The sequence below is a fragment of the Mastigoproctus giganteus genome, unplaced genomic scaffold (assembly GCF_048544385.1).
Source record: "Mastigoproctus giganteus isolate SK-2022 unplaced genomic scaffold, ASM4854438v1 scaffold_15, whole genome shotgun sequence".
NCBI classification, from domain to species: domain Eukaryota; kingdom Metazoa; phylum Arthropoda; class Arachnida; order Uropygi; family Thelyphonidae; genus Mastigoproctus; species Mastigoproctus giganteus.
Genome location: NW_028328292.1, coordinates 4,438,963 through 4,456,209, shown reverse-complemented (window position 1 = coordinate 4,456,209; position 17,247 = coordinate 4,438,963). Strand labels below are relative to the sequence as shown.

General features: G+C 37.8%; 1 protein-coding gene across 2 annotated transcripts in view; it reads right to left on the bottom strand.

The window, feature by feature from the left end:
* The window catches only part of LOC150074916 (acidic leucine-rich nuclear phosphoprotein 32 family member D-like), a 159,302-nt gene extending 144,426 nt beyond the window's left edge, over window positions 1–14,876 (bottom strand). For both annotated transcript variants that reach the window (XM_090389394.1, XM_090389393.1), the window contains exon 1: window positions 14,675–14,876. In XM_090389394.1, coding sequence (XP_090245520.1) covers window positions 14,675–14,722 — 48 coding nt within the window. In that variant the 5' untranslated portion in view covers window positions 14,723–14,876. The remainder of the gene's footprint in view (window positions 1–14,674) is intronic.
* Window positions 14,877–17,247: the final 2,371 nt, after the last annotated feature.

The window sequence follows — 17,247 nt, the reverse complement described above, 5'->3', positions numbered from 1 at the left end:
CTTGATTTATTTTTGCAGTTTTGTTTCACTCAAGTTTCCCTTTCCCCTTCTTCGGAAAATATGGTTTTCCATATCCTCGTCAGCGAATAGTTCTAGTATGTGCTCATCTTTCTGTGAGCTATCTTCTAAGTCCATGCAATCTGTTTGTTTTCCATCAGGAGAAGTAGTTACTTTAGTGTGTTTTGCTGTGTGGAGGCATCTGGTTGTACAGTAATTGGAGTATTTATGGTTTATTTTGCTAATCATTTGGTTTACTGGTATAGTGGCCAACACTGACCTTGACCACTCACATAGCAATTTGCTTGGTGTTATGGTTACCACCATTCGGGTTGCAATTAGTATGTTTTTTGGTTGCTTGAGCATAGGCTGGTTTATTAGTATTCAGGGTTCGCAAAGATTTTTTGGCCTCTTGATAGGTGACATTGTTCAATTTTGTATTGCAATATGTGCTTTTCACGTTTCCAAAGGGGACTCTCCTTAGAAAACAGCGGATGTGCTTCTCTGCAGTTTGGACAATTAGGTGTTGTAGCTGTGCATTCAGTGTTCGTGTGCATAGTGGATCCACATGCAGCACAGGCAGCTGCTCCTCTGCAGACTGTCTGTGAGTGCCCAAACTTCTGGCACTTCTAGCAAAGTAAGGGGTTTGGAATATACGCTTACAGCAATTAAGATAACCTGCTTTGATTGTTTGTTGGAGGTTTAGGATTATCAAAAGTGAGTATTAGCATTAGTAGAGGCATATGATGCATGAAAGCAAGTTTATACAGCATCAGCCAAAAAAAAAAAAAAAAAAAACCCCTTCCCATTTCACCCATCCATTCATCCCAAATGTTTATCTAGTTCTGACTTGAATTTATTTAAGCTATCAACATCCACAATGACAGATGGAAGTTTGTTTCAGCCATCAACTACTCACTGGTTAAGGGAAAATTTATTTTGCACATCTATTCGACAGCTGTCTTTCCTCAATTTCAGTTTATGCCCCCTCAGCTTTGTAATCTGAGCAAGAGGATGAATCCCATCAGCATTGAGCCTGCGCAATCCATTCAAGGCTTCATACACCTCAATCAGATCACCTTGCTGATGCATAGTCTCCAGATGCTGAAATTTGCAGAATTTAAGCCTTTCTTCATAAGAGCACCCCCTTTGTTCCCCTTACCAGTCTTGTTGCCGTTTTCTGTACTTGTTCTAGCAACTCTACATCCTTCCTAAATGAGGCTTCCAGACCGGTATGCAGTACTCAAGGTGTGGCCTGACCATTCCTTATACAAGGGGATAATCATCTCCAGTCAGCAGCCTTAGAAACCTTGGGAACAAAACCAAAACCAAATAATCCTTGGATTACAGCAGAAATTTTAGATGTATGGACTGAAAAAAGACAAATGAAAAACCTCCTAAACAAAGAAAATTGTCAAGACAAAAGGGAAAAATATAAAGCCCTAAAAAACAAAATAGACAACCTATGTAAAGCTGCTAAAAGGAAATGGTTGGAAGACAAAGCAAAGCAGTGTGAAGAGGGAAATAAACGTCACGACTCTAAAACAACTTACCAGGTTATAAAGGAACTCTCTAAAACATACATCCCGAAAACACTGACGATGAAAAATAAAAACAATATAAAAACAGGAAACACGCAAGAAATTAAAAAAATACGGAAAGAATATTACCAGACCCTGTTCAAAGGGGACGGGAAAAAAACACTCCTGCCTTAGATAATAGAAGAGATAAAGTGCCCTCGATAACAAAAGAAGTTCAGAAAGCAATTAGCCAAATGAAGAATGACAAGGCACCCGGAAATGATGGTATCGAAGCAGAACTATGGAAATTCGGAGGTGATGCAATGTTAAAACACCTCGCACAATTGTTTAATCTAATTTTATTTACAGGTGATATACCAGAGGACTGGAATAATAGTACCTATACACAAAAAAGAAGATAAAGAAAATGTCAGAATTATAGACCCATTTCCCTTTTAAACCATATATATAAAATATTTATAAGGAGCTTACAAAACAGGATACCTAAAACATATGAAGAAACAATAGGGGAAGAACAAGCAGGATTTAGAAAAGACAGATCAACAATAGACCAAATATTCACACTAAACATCATTGCAGAAAAATATTGGAATAAGAAGAAACCTCTTTATCTGTGGTTCATTGATTTCAAGCAGGAATTTGACTCCATAAACAGAGAAAATTTAATGAAGCAACTACAAAAAATCCCACTTGATCATGAAATAATCATGTTTGTAAACAATTTCTATAAAAATACAAGAGCAATTATAAAATTCAACAACTTTAAAACAGAGAAATTTGAAATAGAGAAAGAAGTCATGCAGGGATGCCCTTTATCTCCATATCTATTTAATATCTACCTAGAAGAACTAATGAAATCAATTGAGGAAAAAAGAGGAACAATAACAAATGGAAAAAATATAAACCACATAAAATATGTAGATGATATTGTGATTTTAACAGAAACCAAAGAACAACTAAAAGAAATATTAAGAAACATCGATAAAGCAAGTAACAATTATGGAATTAATATTAATATAAATAAAACCAAAGTAATGCAAATCAGAAAAAAACATAGAAGTAATAAACATAAACATCCAAAATCAACAAATAGAACAAGAACAAAAATTTGTATTCCTGGACTCTCTAATAACCGGAAACCTAAGTAACATTGAACAAATTAATCACAGACTGAACATCGGATGGACAAACATGAACAAACTCAAAAACATGGAAGAGCAATAAACTCTCAAATAGTCTAAAAATTAAACTATATGAAACTGTCATCATAGCCACAGCAACTTATGGATCAGAGAATTGGAGAATAAATAAGAAAGGCAGGCAAAAAATGTCATTTGAAATGAGATGTCTAAGGAAAATCAATAAAACAAATTGGAGAGAACATAAAACTAATGAACAAGAAAGGAGAGATCTAAATTTTGAAAGTAGAAGACCCAAAAGAGAATGGCTCCAATGACTAAAGAAAAACACAGGCTTTCAGAGTTATCAACAAATGATGCAAGATTCAAGAGATCGACAACAATGGAGGACGATATGTAAATAGGGACTCAACCCGTGCCAAACAGAAGAGTAGAATGATGACGAATCACCTTATCCCTGCATGCAAAATTCCTTTATATCATTGACAAGAACTCATGACCTGCTCTGGCAGCCTGTCTGCACTGGTCAGAAATCTTCATATCTGACTGCACAATTACCCCCAGGTCTCTTTCATTCTCCACTACCCTGAGTGTAACACCACCCAGTTGGTACATTTCTCTGGGGTTACTGCTACCTATATGCAGTACTTTGCATTTGTCAATGTTAAACTTCAGTTCTCAGCCCATATATTTTGGGCTGAGAAGAGGCAACTGAGGTACCCAACTTTTCCAGATCCTGTTGCAGGAGCTTCCTGTTATTAACAACACTCCCAACCTTTATATTATCTGCGAACTTTGACATTAAGCTTGATATACCTTCATCAATATCACTGATAAATATACACCGGTGTGCAAAACTTAAAGACCAACACTATTTCTAAAGGTTACAACCACAAAATCAAATAAAACAGCCTGTGGCGATTTGCATAACTGTGGCCGTTCAGTAGACAGCTGGCGCACATACAAAAATTTGAATCGTGTTGAAAGGGCTCACATAAACAGATAAAAGCAGAAGTTCAGCAGTTATGTGCAAATTACTGAATGGTGAGCACGATTGTTACAGACATTCAATTGGTTTCATACAGTGCAAGGAGTGTGGCTGCAGAGTTCGGTATCGCCCATAGCATCGTCTTGTGGGTGGTCAGCCCTCAGAACAGGTACAGCTATTCAAAGGACCAGTGGTAGCCATCCACGAAAAACAACGCCCAATGATGACCACTATATACTCCTACAGGCCAAGAGGGATTGACACCAGACAGCGGGATCCATTGCAAACCAACTGCACAGGATGCAGGATATCACGGTTTACTGTGGCCAGGTGACTCCATACAGGTGAACTGTTTGCCCGACGGCCAGTACGCTGTGTCCTTTTAAAATCTGCCCATCGGAGACACCATTTCTGGATTTTCCAGAATTCCAGCAGCAATTCTGGATGTCAGCTAATCTGGCAAGAGGTTGGCACACGGTATCACCCCGCAAATATCACTGAAAGCAATTGATATGGTGGTCGAGGTATTCTCATCTGGGGAGGCATTATCTTGGATGGACGTACACAATTCCAGATACTGGAAGGCGGTACTGTGACCGGTGCAAGCTACTGTACTGAGGTAATCCTTCCCCATGTGCATCTGTTCCGAGGTGCTATTGGCCCCGAGTTTGTATTTATGGATGATAATGCCACACCCCATCGTAGTGCAGCTGTTCATATGCTTTTGGAAAGTGAGGACATTGTTCGTATGGATTGACCTGTCCATTTCACCAATCCAAATCCCACCAAACACATATGGGCCGCTCTGGGGAGATGCCTAGTGGCACGTCCACACGCACCAGAAAATGTTCACCAGCTGAAGATGGCACTGACAGAGGAATGGATGATGTTATTGCAAGAACTTAACAACATTGTTCTAAGTCTGTAGGTGGTAGATGACTTTCATCAACCGGTGAAATACCACCACTTTGCTTATTGGAGGCTTGAAGTGGTGAAACCCATGTTTAGTCTCTAGAGCAAAGTTTCCAGCATCCCCCTTCCCCCATACTTCTCCTTCAACCCATGCACGGTACTAAGTACTATAGGTTTTGATACCTTTCGTGTTTTCATAAAAAAAAAAAAAAAAAAAAAAAAAAAAAATGTACAGGCGATGCAAAGCCTGCATCAACATTAGGGGTGGCCATATCTCTTACTGAGGACCACCTCTTCCCTTTGTTCCATCTTTGGCAGTGATGTATCTGTATCATGGCAGCCAGTGCTATGTTGCCTTTTTGAATAAAGTCCCTCTGTACTGTTTTGTTTCCACTGTTGTGTCGGTGTTGTTTCCTTCATCATTTCTGTACCTCACGAGGTTCCTTTAGTATGCTTTTTCCATATCCAGGCCACTCCTATGAGAAGCTACAGGTGAAAACCTGACTGGTCCTTAAGTTTTGCACACCATTGTACAAAACAACAATGGGCACAACACAAACCCTGAGGGACACCACTAATAACATTAGTCCACAAAGAGCAGTATCCATTGATTACCACTCTGTCTTCTCCCACTTGATAATCCTTTTATCCATTGTAGCAACTTGCCCTTAATGCCATACTGCTCCAATTTGTACAGTAGCCTTAGTTGGAACAAAAAGCCTAGTAGCTTCCAAGATTACTTCCTCGAATGCTTCCTATTTAGAATTTGCTGTTGGTAACATCATCACATGGTCCCACGTTTTGTTCTGAGTAGGATCTAGTATTCCGTCATTATGTTCCAAGCAGGAACTAGTATGCCATCTTTCTTTGTCATTATTCTTAAATTGATTACTCCTTGATCTTGTAGTTCCTGTTTTAATTCTTCATCTGACATGTACATGACATCCCATTCAGTAATCACACCTCTTGATGTGTCAAGGAAATGTGTGGTGAAATGGTAACAGAAGTTCTGCCAAAAGTTTTTAGTTTTAGTAGTTGCTAAGACTGTCGAGCAGTGGCAACTTCAACCAATGAGTCTCCCAATCTTGAGTGACGAACTGTCTTGGGAGTACCTATTATGCTTTCTAGGCATTTCTGCACTAGAAATGGTGCAAGTTTGCCAATAGGTTGTTCTTCAGTTGAGTGAATGATAAGGAAGATTGGAGTTCTGATTCTGGATAGATCAGTCTTTTGACGTTTAGCTGCAACAAAATCAGGTCTCATCTATGCACCCAGTGGATTTCTGGGTTTTAGGAACTGTTTGCTCCAATTTGCCCTGGAAGGGAGAGCTTTCCTCCTTGAGGTTACCGGCCCACCAAGTGGAGGCAGGAGCAGTGCCACCTTTGTGACCAAGCAGTAGTAGGCTAATAATAAAACAAAAAAGAGAAGAAAAAAAGAAGGTTACTTTTCTTTCTGATCCAGTAAAGTGCTTACTTTGCTGAATGAATTGAGAGTACTGAATGAACTGAGTGTTAATGTAACATTTAAAATAAGGAAACGATTTTACTTCACCAAGAAAGAGCGCTAATTTACTGGAAAGCACTTGATCACAAATTCGCTTGGCACCTGAGGCCATGCCATATTTCCTCAAAAATGTCTTCACAACAAACGCAACATGGACAGGGGGCATTGTCATTTCTCTTGAAATTGCAGCCGCACCTCGGAAGCCTTTGAAGCAACTGTACGTAGAACACAGCATCGAATCTCTCCTCTTCGGGTACAAATTCTGTACGAACCACACCCTGTTTATTGAAAAACATGATACAGCCCTGGACTTGTAAACAAAACTTCATGAGCCTTCGTGACGATTTTAAGTCCACTGCATGCTTTGATACTTCATCTCTAGGTTGTACTGAAATACACAACACTCGTCTTCAGAGAAAATAAAGTTGAGGAAACTTCATTCTGCACTCTTGTTGTTCCTCAAGTGACCCAGTCACATGTACATATACAATATCACATTTATTCATCTCTGATACATGAACATTTTCTCATTATACTTAGCCACTTGCACTTGCATTACACTCAGCCCAGGGCTTGCCCTTAATCATCAGAAAACACAGCAGCAATCCCCAAGGCAGAATGTGCTGGTCCCACAGAAGCTAGTTGTTGTCAGTGACTATTGTCAGGGAAATATATTGTGCAAAAAGGATAGGTGGAATAGGACCAGGATATGTCTGCCAGAAGCAAAAGTTGATGACTTTGTAGAGCAGATGTAATCTTTTAAGGGCACATAAAAAAATGTTATACTCTTGTACACATTGGCACTAATGTGTACAATGCCCACTACGCGGGGTAAGAGATCTGCAGACTTACTGAAAAAGTACAGGTCAATGTTGAATAAAAGTCACGAGTTAGGGTTAAATTGGAAGTGTCTGCAATACTGCCAAGACAAGATAGAAGGGAGCGCAGGTGACCCCACTTAACACTGATAATTCGTGCCAGAAAAAGGGTGCTAAGTGAATCAGCGCTAAGCAAGTTACATATTCCCATAAGGTAACATACATATCTTTGAGCTGTGGTAGGTAGCCAGGTGGGAAGGAGCAGCAGTGCGTAGCACACGCTTCTTGATTAGACCGGGGTTCGAGCCCGTCACCACCAAATACGGAGGATGAGGAAAGGTCAGGGAATGACCACCGTATATCCCGGAGCAATATGGCCTTAGTTGCTAATGCTCCTAAAAACCAAATAACAAACAAACAAAACGAGTTGTGGTCTATGCCAGTGCTTCTCAAACTAATCTGTGGCGAAAGACCAGTTTATTTTATTTCCAATCCGTCACGGACTGGTACTTTTGTAAATTACAAATTGTTGCAGACCAGTAACAGACGAATCCTTGCAAACTGGTAATGTCTGCAACGAATTTCCAATTTGTCACAGACTGGTAACAAACAGTTTGCAGACCGCCACCAGTCCTTAGACCACACTTTGAATAGCACTGGTCTATGCCATGGGATATTTCCTAATCAATAATAAACTGTAGTGAAAAAATGCCCAAATGTCAGTCAAAATTATTAATATTCAAATATTTGTATACATATAAAATATTCTGCATTACATACATTTATAATTACAATAGACTCTCGATTTTCCGAGATAGATGGTAAAAAAAAAAAAAAAATTTCAGGATAATCAATTTCCTGGTTAATCCAAAAATACAGTAAGTCCCTGACATATGTAAGAGATATGTTCCATGACTTCTTACGTAAGTCGAGTTTTACGTAACTTGGGAATGACTAATAAAATATTGTTACTATATCCCTGATATGACAAAATTACAAAAACCACATAATATCCTCAGAAGAATGAAGAAAAATAATTATATATTTTTAATTAGTTCGATTAAAAACTTTTTCTGGGGATGGGCGGTGAAGTAGCCGGAGTGGCACAAAAGAAAAGAAAACATAAGAGGAAGAAAAAACGCGTGTTATTGTACTGTAAAAACTGATTTGTATTTCGTAGCCTTGGTTATTATAGTTGACTTCTGGTCACTGGGCTTTTCTGTTAGTGCATTTAATTATAAACGGGTAGTAAGCTCGATCTTATTGCATTTGTGATAATACCGATAGCTGGAATTCGGTGGGTTTTTACGTTATTATGGCGAAATGTGTTTCCCCTTCACTGCAATCTTCAGTCATAAAAAAAATATAAATAACGTAACCTAAGTCCAAAGCTACAAACCTAAGTCGGGGATTTACTGTATTGAAAAATGTTCAGCAACCTACGCAAAAAGTATGGCAATAGATAAAAAACTAACCATGCACTACTCGCATATTGGACACGCATTTATTTTTTATGATGTCAATTTTAAATCTAATAGCTTCCCTTTATTTTTTACAATGTCGCATATGGTTTGGTCACCAACATTATAATGGTTCTTTAGACATTTCATTAACGGATGCACCATTTTCAAACTTTTGAATAATTTGAAGTTATTGTTTAATTGAAAGCACAACTCTTGCGTTTGCCCACCATTTTGGCGATTTCTAAACAAAAAAATATTACTATAAAAATAAATTCTGACAAATAACAAAACAAAACTTGTCCTTTTATGGTGTGATGGAATACAACAATCGACACTACGCACTAAATCAAACTAAACATTTGTCTCTTTTTAGCACCAGATGTGAAGACAGCTGGGGGTTGCAATAGGTACACTAATCTCCCAATGATGACTTATAACGCCGCTCCTTGTCGCTTATTTACGACTTGCAAAATATGTTTATACCTATTCTAATTATTACTTGAATTTTATGATTTCTGGTTGATATATATATATTTTTTTAATTTGGAGTCTTGAAGTGTCCCGGTTAATCCGATCCCTGTAAATCAGGAGTCTGCTGTATATGGTAAATAACTAGTAAAAAATTCAGAGCTACAGGACACAATAACGTCCACGATTTTTTAATATATTAAAAAATAAGAGATAACCATAATCTTTTTCGTGGAATGCTTCCAGTCAATTCTCTCCCATATGTGACGAATAAAATATGATGATAAAAGGTGAAAAAAATTAATTAATGAATTCCTTCACTCATACAGACACGACCAAATCCGATGCGCAACGGAATCAAAAGCCAAGAGCCCAACCCGACCCCGAAACTCATCAAACCACCGCAGCAAGACCATGAGAGAGAGAAGACATTGTGTCAGAATAAATACTTAAAACTGCTTCCGATAATAAATAATTAAAATCACTATTAAAATCACAGTTAAAAAGATTAAAAACACTTAAAATTAAAAGGATTAAAAGTTACAATTTGGACGAATACTCAAATTAAACAAAATGCACAGCTGTTTCCCTTCGTTAAGCAGACCACGCTTTTTGGTTGATCACCATGTTCACAGGATGGGAACCATTGTACGAGGGTTCCACTCGCTGAACATTAGATTTACGTGTCAAGCAACATGCTGCTTCTGTCTGAACATCGCGTCAGAGTTGGCTTTTCATGCAGTCAATGATGGTCATGTATTCCTATTCAATGAAGCGGTAATTTTAAATATACAACACAATTACATAAAATTATGTAATTGTGTTGTATATTTAAACCCCCCCACTGTGCCATCAGACAACTAACACACTTCATTATTATTATTAGTCATATGGTGCAAGGAAGCCTGAGTCTTATGCTGCACCAGCCAAAAATAAAATTCCCTAGTTACACTGAGAGAGAGAGAGAGAGACGGAAGTAGAAAGAAAAGAATGATGATATCCAGCTCAGGACCCTGGGTTTTCCAAGCCCATACTCACCAGATGTGAGCCCCTGTGGGTTAAGGAAGTGACTGTCCCTTTGTATAAAGCAATGGTCAGGCCACACCTTGAGTACTACACACGTCTGCAAGCCTCGTTTTAGGAAGGATGTAGAGCTGCTGGGATGAGTACAGAGAAGGGCAACTGTAGCAATACAACAGCAGAGATGGGGGAAAAACTCCTGGTGCCATCAGACAACTAACACTTGTAGCAATACAACAATGATATTAGTATTGGTAGTAGAAATGGATGCAAGAAAGCAAGCTTATACAATATCAGCAAAAAAAACCCTTCAAATATCACCTTTCTATACCAGTCTGTCTAGCTCTTGCTTGAATTTATTCAAATCAATCACCACCTCAGCACCAGGTGGAAGTTTGTTCCAACAACTGGCTATCTGCTAGCTGAATGCAAATTTCTGAACATATATGTCCTTCATGCATGTAATCCTAGCAAGAGGAAAGATTCCATCAGAAGTTATGCTTACTTAATCCATTCGAGCCTTAAACCCCTCTATCAGATTAGATCTCACTGCAGGTGCCCAGTCTCCAGCTGCTGCAATCTGCCAAACTGAAGACTTTCTTGGTAAGAGCACCCTTTTGTTCTTTTTGCTCATCTCACTGTCCTTCTCTGCACCTGTTCCAACAGATCCATATCCTTCCTAAAATAAAGTTTCCAGACCAGCATGGGAGTAATCAAGATGTGACCTCACCACTGCTTTAAGCAATGGAATAATTCCCTCTTTTATCCCTGCTGGCAAAATTCCTGTATGCCAATCCTAATATCGTGCCCAGGCGCAATAGGAGGGAATACATGATGAGAGTTATCAATGAATTCAGCCCTGGAGAGCCTGTGCAAGGCTCACTGAGCAGAATTTTTCTCTCATATAATCATAGATTAAATGGAAATCAGACAGTTGGTGTAGGCGAGGGTGAGATCTCGACTGATCAATCTGATTAGCCATCATGACACAATAACAAGGGAAGAGGATGCAAATAATAACCTACTGTAGAAACTGGAGCAGTGTGGCAGTGTTGTTTTTCTTGGCTCAATATTAATAGTGGAGCACCCACCCCAGGTTCAGCACTGGATCCTGTTGCTTACGGTATTTATCAACAGTACTGATGAAGGCATATCAAGCCTGTTGTCTGACTTTGCAGATAATATTAAGGTTGGCAGGGTAGTTAATGACAGGAATGAATGCAGCAAAACCTAGATGAATTAGTAGTGGTAAACAATATAAGGAAGGAAGCTTACAATGCAAAGATGTCAAACCCATGGCCCACCTGCAGCCTGCTCCTTAACACTGTGTGGCCCATGGCTCTGTAGGCAGCCTTCAACTATGAACTAAATGTGGGAAGACCCATTCAATGTGCAGTTATATTTAGAACACTGAAAAAAAAATCAACATTCCAACATTTGCAAAATTACGAAAATTCATACATAATGGTTGAAAATTAAAAGTTTTGAATTCGGTGCTAAAAGTGTACACTTAGATTTGTGCTGCACTGTAAATTGAAACAAATCTTAAAATTTTATAAAAAGTATTCATGTACATAAACTAATATCAATACAAGCAAAGAACAAATAAAACTGCATGCCAGGTCTATAAACAAAAACGAAGCACTACTGCAAAGCATTCAATCAGTGTGCCAATATTAAGTACAGTAGAACCTGGATAAGAAATTCCCGCATATGAAGTCCCTTCCCCGGACTAGTTTGGTTTCTTTTTGATATACATGTATCTCATATTGTGAATGCCTTCACAACGAGTTACCCTGATATTACACTACCTCCAATAAGCAACACTTTGCCAATGGAGAAGACTAATATTACTTATTCCAGGCGGATACTGCCACTAGGGGTTGTGGTATCTGCTGAGAATCCGCTGGCAAAGTGTTGCCTATTCGAATCCATTGTCGAAGTGTTGCTTATTCAAGGTATTATTATTATTATTATTAATATCCATATGATGCAAGGAAGCCTGAGGCTTATGCTGCACCAGGGAAAAAAAAAAGTTCCCGAGTAACCCTGAGAGAGAGAGAGTCAAAAGTAGAAGGGAATCACCAAGAAAGAGAAGAATGATGATATCCGGCTCAGGACCCTGGGTGTGCCAAGCCCATACTCACCAGATGTGAGCCCCCGGGGTTAGTTCAATATCAGGCCAATTCATTATGAAGGCATTCACAATATGAGATATAACAGAAACGATGCCATTTCATCTACTTCGGTGGTTTGCTACGAACTAAAATGATGCTTGGCACTAACTTGTTTGATTAGTAAATTTTTCTTAGTCTGAGGCTTTCAGCGCTAAAACATTTTTAGTATAAACATTTTGATATAATGGAAGTGACATACTACAACTGTTTTCATCGATATCCATAACTGAATATGTCAACTACATTAAGCATTAAGTTCTGATGGTTATGAACAGTTCTGAATTAATTAGTGGATTGTTCCTCTGTCTTATTGTAATTGTGACCTTTAAAGGTATATTTAAACTGCAAAGGAGCTCATCCTTCCAAATTGGCAATGAGTTTAATGAATAGAATGTTAAGCAATTAGAAATCCTCAGCTTAAAAATGTTTCCCCATGGGCAGAGTAAAATATTTATAAATTTTGAAATAGTACTTAAAAATGACCTTTAACTTATGTATGTGTATCTTCATTTTTAATTATGTAGTTAATATTTCATACCCTTAGGTCATTTTCTCTTCTAAGAAGTTCTAAACCTCCAGTCCCTTGGAAAACGTCTCATCTGGGTTCTACTGTAATTGTTCATTTCATGTGCTTTTAGGTTTATGGCACTTGCTGGTCAACCACTTAAGAATGATGCTAGTGTGTATTACAGCACAGTGCTTGGATGTATTATGAACTCAGATAGGTGTTGTGGAAGATCACTCGTATTACCATTATACACTTTTATACATAAAAGCAGTGAATGTGTTAAATGTAGTTTTAATGTAGCATTCTTAGCTTTTACCAGTACATGCATGCTTTGCATATTATTGTTATGCAAGACTCGTGTCACCTGCAAAGAGATACACATATACAAAGAGAAAAGAGTAATATGAGAGGAGAGTGATAAATATTATACAGTTATAATTAAATTAAATAGCCAAGTTTGGAGAATGTTAACCTACAGAGTTTTATTAAATGTTCGATAAATTTATAATCTTAGTAATTAATTGAAAAGGAGATAACTATATTTACTTTCATTTCTATTAATTACAGAAAATGAAAATAACCTTAATTTAAGAATAAAAAATCAAATGCCTGAAATGTAATACACTGCATACAACAACTAACTGTTGTATAAAGTGTATAACATTCTCTTGGAACGTTGGCAATAGATAACAATGCTGTACTGCACTTTAAGCACATTTGCAATACAAGAAGTTACCACATCAAACAACTTTATCTTCCCAACCTGTAAATTCCTCATTCTACACCATAACTAGATCAACTAAGTTGTGCATCAGTTGTGTGGAGAAATGAAGTACTAAACACACCCTGGCACAACTTTTTGTAACTAGTTTATTTCCATGCCTTTCATTCTCATATATTCACTGTCTATTCCGGTGGTTTCCAAACTTTTTCTGCCAATGCCTCCTTGGTTCCATAAACTCATCCCCAATGCTCCCTATCCTACCCTGTAATAAGCATTATTCAGACTAGCGGTTCGCATGTACAGAATATAATAACACAATAATATTAAAAACAGTAACAATTAATTTCATATTTATTCAAAATCCAATTAAAACTTTTTAGTTTAATTAATTCAACAAAATTGATGAATTTGATCCAGTGATACCAGATTTTCAAAGTCCTCTGGTAATCATTTAGTAAGAGTCTTAGATACTACATTTTGAAACTACTTCCCTGTTCAATAAATTCTTAATGCGATAGATGAGCTTGATGAAGTGTAACCAGTTTCCCAATTTCTGAATTAAAACTGTTTAGCAGGAATCTTAAATCAACACGGTAAGTAATCTGGAGTTGATTTCTTTGCTTGGAAAAAAGTTGCATGACCACACTAACACCACGTTCCACCAAATATGATGTTGGAAATGCAGTGCACCCCCCCTGCTCCTGGTACCCCCCTAGGTAATCCCCACCTAGGGGGGGCAGTACTGCCCACTTTTGGAACAACTGGTCAATTTCAAATCATCTCTGGGCAATTTATGGTTTGTAACCTATGGAACTAAAGTAATGCACTTTGATTATAATTAATTCTATGCATTTAATTATGTCAATTTTATATAATTATATTATACTTTAATTGTACAGCCCCAGCATCAAATCGATAAATCATTAACTGACAAACCATCGATAACACCAGTAAAACATTAATTTGCTAAAATAATTTAATAACACACTTATAATTTCACGATATTAATTGGTTTTTTTTTTATGTAGCCTAAGTCAATATATGTTTTTAGTCCAACAACATTACACATTCCATATATATCACACGATTTAAGCAGCATGGTCCGTTGCGAAGGAAAAAGCAACAAAACAACAACAACAACAAAAAATCACAATAAAGTCAGTTCCAAAGAAGCATCCAAATTTCAGGAATACTATTTTCATTTCGGATTTTCATTAAATAATCATGTGCATTCTAACAGGCATGATTAATCCTTTAATTACCTCAAGATATCAACTAAAATGCATTTAACGATAAATCATATATAAACATTAACATAATTTATATGAAGCAATAACCAAGCTTTGCTTCTTCAGTAAATACGTATTTATACAAGGTATCCTATATCAGACACTTTAAAGAATTATATTATACAACCTGGGCAGGATGCTTTCCCCTTTTCTCCAGATCAATTCTTTTTTCCATATTCGTAATAACCAGTTTCTATATATATGAAATTTTAACCAAATAAGAAATAAACATTAAACAGCACACAACTTCAAAATTCACATCAATACCAAAGTATAAATTGAATGGTATTTCAGAAATGACAAGCGCGGAAATGTAATTCAAGCTTTCAAGTGCTGTTGGGAGGTCTACATAACACATAATAATGAATACCTTCACACGCCACCTTTTATACTTTCCAATGAATACTACAGATAGTAAACTATTAAAACGTCTTAAATTATATGAGAGGTGGTCCACTACTCTTCAATAGCGAAAGTATTTTGAAAAATTCTTATCCACTTGCTTGGAAAGACAACTAATAAGATTATCTGACATTTATGGAAAATATCATTTATTTTATTATTTTGTTTACTTCTATTTTCAACTATTACAGATCCTACCAAAGAGCACTGTGATAAATTGTGATTATTATGATTATTAGATATGTGGATATGTGTTGTATCATACATAGGGTGGCTCCCGAATGTAAGATCGACTCCTTGATTCTCTATGATGATACATATCTATATAAAATGGTCAGAAATTAAATAATAATGAGTTCTAGTGGATGCCTAGTTGTGTCCTTTAGTTGTTTCTGGACACAACTAGGAAGTAGCGATTACAGGGATGGCTTCCCAGTATCTGACCATGCTACGAGGAGGCGGGACAGCAATATTCCTACTGTCCCAATCCGGTATAGGGGATCCTCGAGCGTAACACGGTGGTTATAAAATGAAACAGGCCTCTTGCTCCGGGATTCATAGTAAGTGTAAGTATAGCATTAGAATTAGTAGAGGCATATGATGCAAGAAAGCAAGCTTATTCAGCATCAGCCAAAAAAAAAAAAAAAAACACACCACCCTCATTTCACCCCTCCGTTCGTTCGAAATACCTGTCCAGCTGAGCCTTAAATTTATTTAGGCTATCAACTTCAACAACAAGTGATGGAAGTCTGTTCCACCAACCAACTACCCGCTAGCTAAAGGCAAATTTCCGCACATCTATCCAACATCTGTCTTTCCTCAATTTGAATTTATACCCTCTCAGGTGATTATTCTGAGCAAGAGGAAGCATCCCATCGGCATTGAGCATGCTCAAACCATTCAAGGTCTTATACACCACTATCAGATCACCTCGCCAGTGCCTAGTCTCCAGACTGTAATTTGCAAAACATAAGCCTTTCTTTGTAAGAGCAACCCTTTGTTCCATTCACTAAACATGTTGCCCTTCTCTGTACTCGTTCCAGCATCTCTACATCCTTCTTGAAATGAGGACTCCAGACCTGTATACAGTACTCTACGTCTGGTCTGACCATTGCCTTGTACAAGGTAATAATCACCTCCTTATTCCGGCTAGAAAAATTCTGTATATCATTGACAAGATACCATGAGCTACTCTTGCAGCTCGTCTGCACTGCTCAGAGAACTTCATATCTGCCTGCACAAATACCCCCGGGTCATTTTCATTCTCTACCACTGTCAGTGTAGCACCGCAGAGTTGATACTTTGCTCTGGGGTTACTGTTTCCCATATGTAATATTTTACATTTGTCAATGTTAAACTTCATTTGCCACCTCTCAGCCCATCTGCTCAACCTTTTCAGATCCTTTTGCAGCAGCATAGCATCAGTAGTGTCCTTAACAACCCTGCCAACCTTTGTATCGTCTGCAAACTTGGACATTGAGCTTGATATACCATCATCAATATCATTTATAAATACAGAAAACAACAACGGACCCAACACTGAACCCTGAGGAACTCCACTTATAACATTAGTCCACGTTGAGCAGTGTCCATTGATTACCACTCTCTGTCTTCTGCCACTCAACCATCCCTTTATCCATAGCAGTAATTTGCCTCCAATTCCACACTGCTCCAATTTGTGCAGCAGTCTTCCATGTGCAACAGTATCAAAAGCCTTTCTAAGATCCGAGTATATAATATCAAAGTTATTCCCTGCTTCCAGTTCTTTTGTGACTACATCATAGTATCCAATCAAATTGGTCAGGCAAGACCTGCCCTTAACAAAACCATGCTGTGTCTGAGCTATAACTGAATTCTTGTCTAGATGATCCTGCAGTGCTTCTTTAACCAGTGCCTCCATTAATTTTCCTGGAACAGAAGTTAAACTAACAGGTCTATAATTACTTGTGTCAGCCTTTGATCCTCCTTTGTGAATTGGGGTTACATTTGCACATCTCCAGTCTATGGGTACCTCCCCTGAGTCCAAACAAACTCTCATAATTATGGCTAGGGGTTTGCTTACTTCCTTTGCTGCCTCCTTTAATATAACTGGATAGATCCCATCCACCCCAGGTGCCTTTTTTATGTTTATCCTCAACAATTTCTCCTCCACTTTCCTCTCAGTTATTACAAAATCATCTAGCTCACTGCCAATGTTTACTTCACCTCAGGCATTCCCTTCCTGAATAACTCCTCATGTGTGAATGTAGATGCAAAATACTCGTTTAGATTGTTAGCCATCTGAGCAGGATCCTCAAC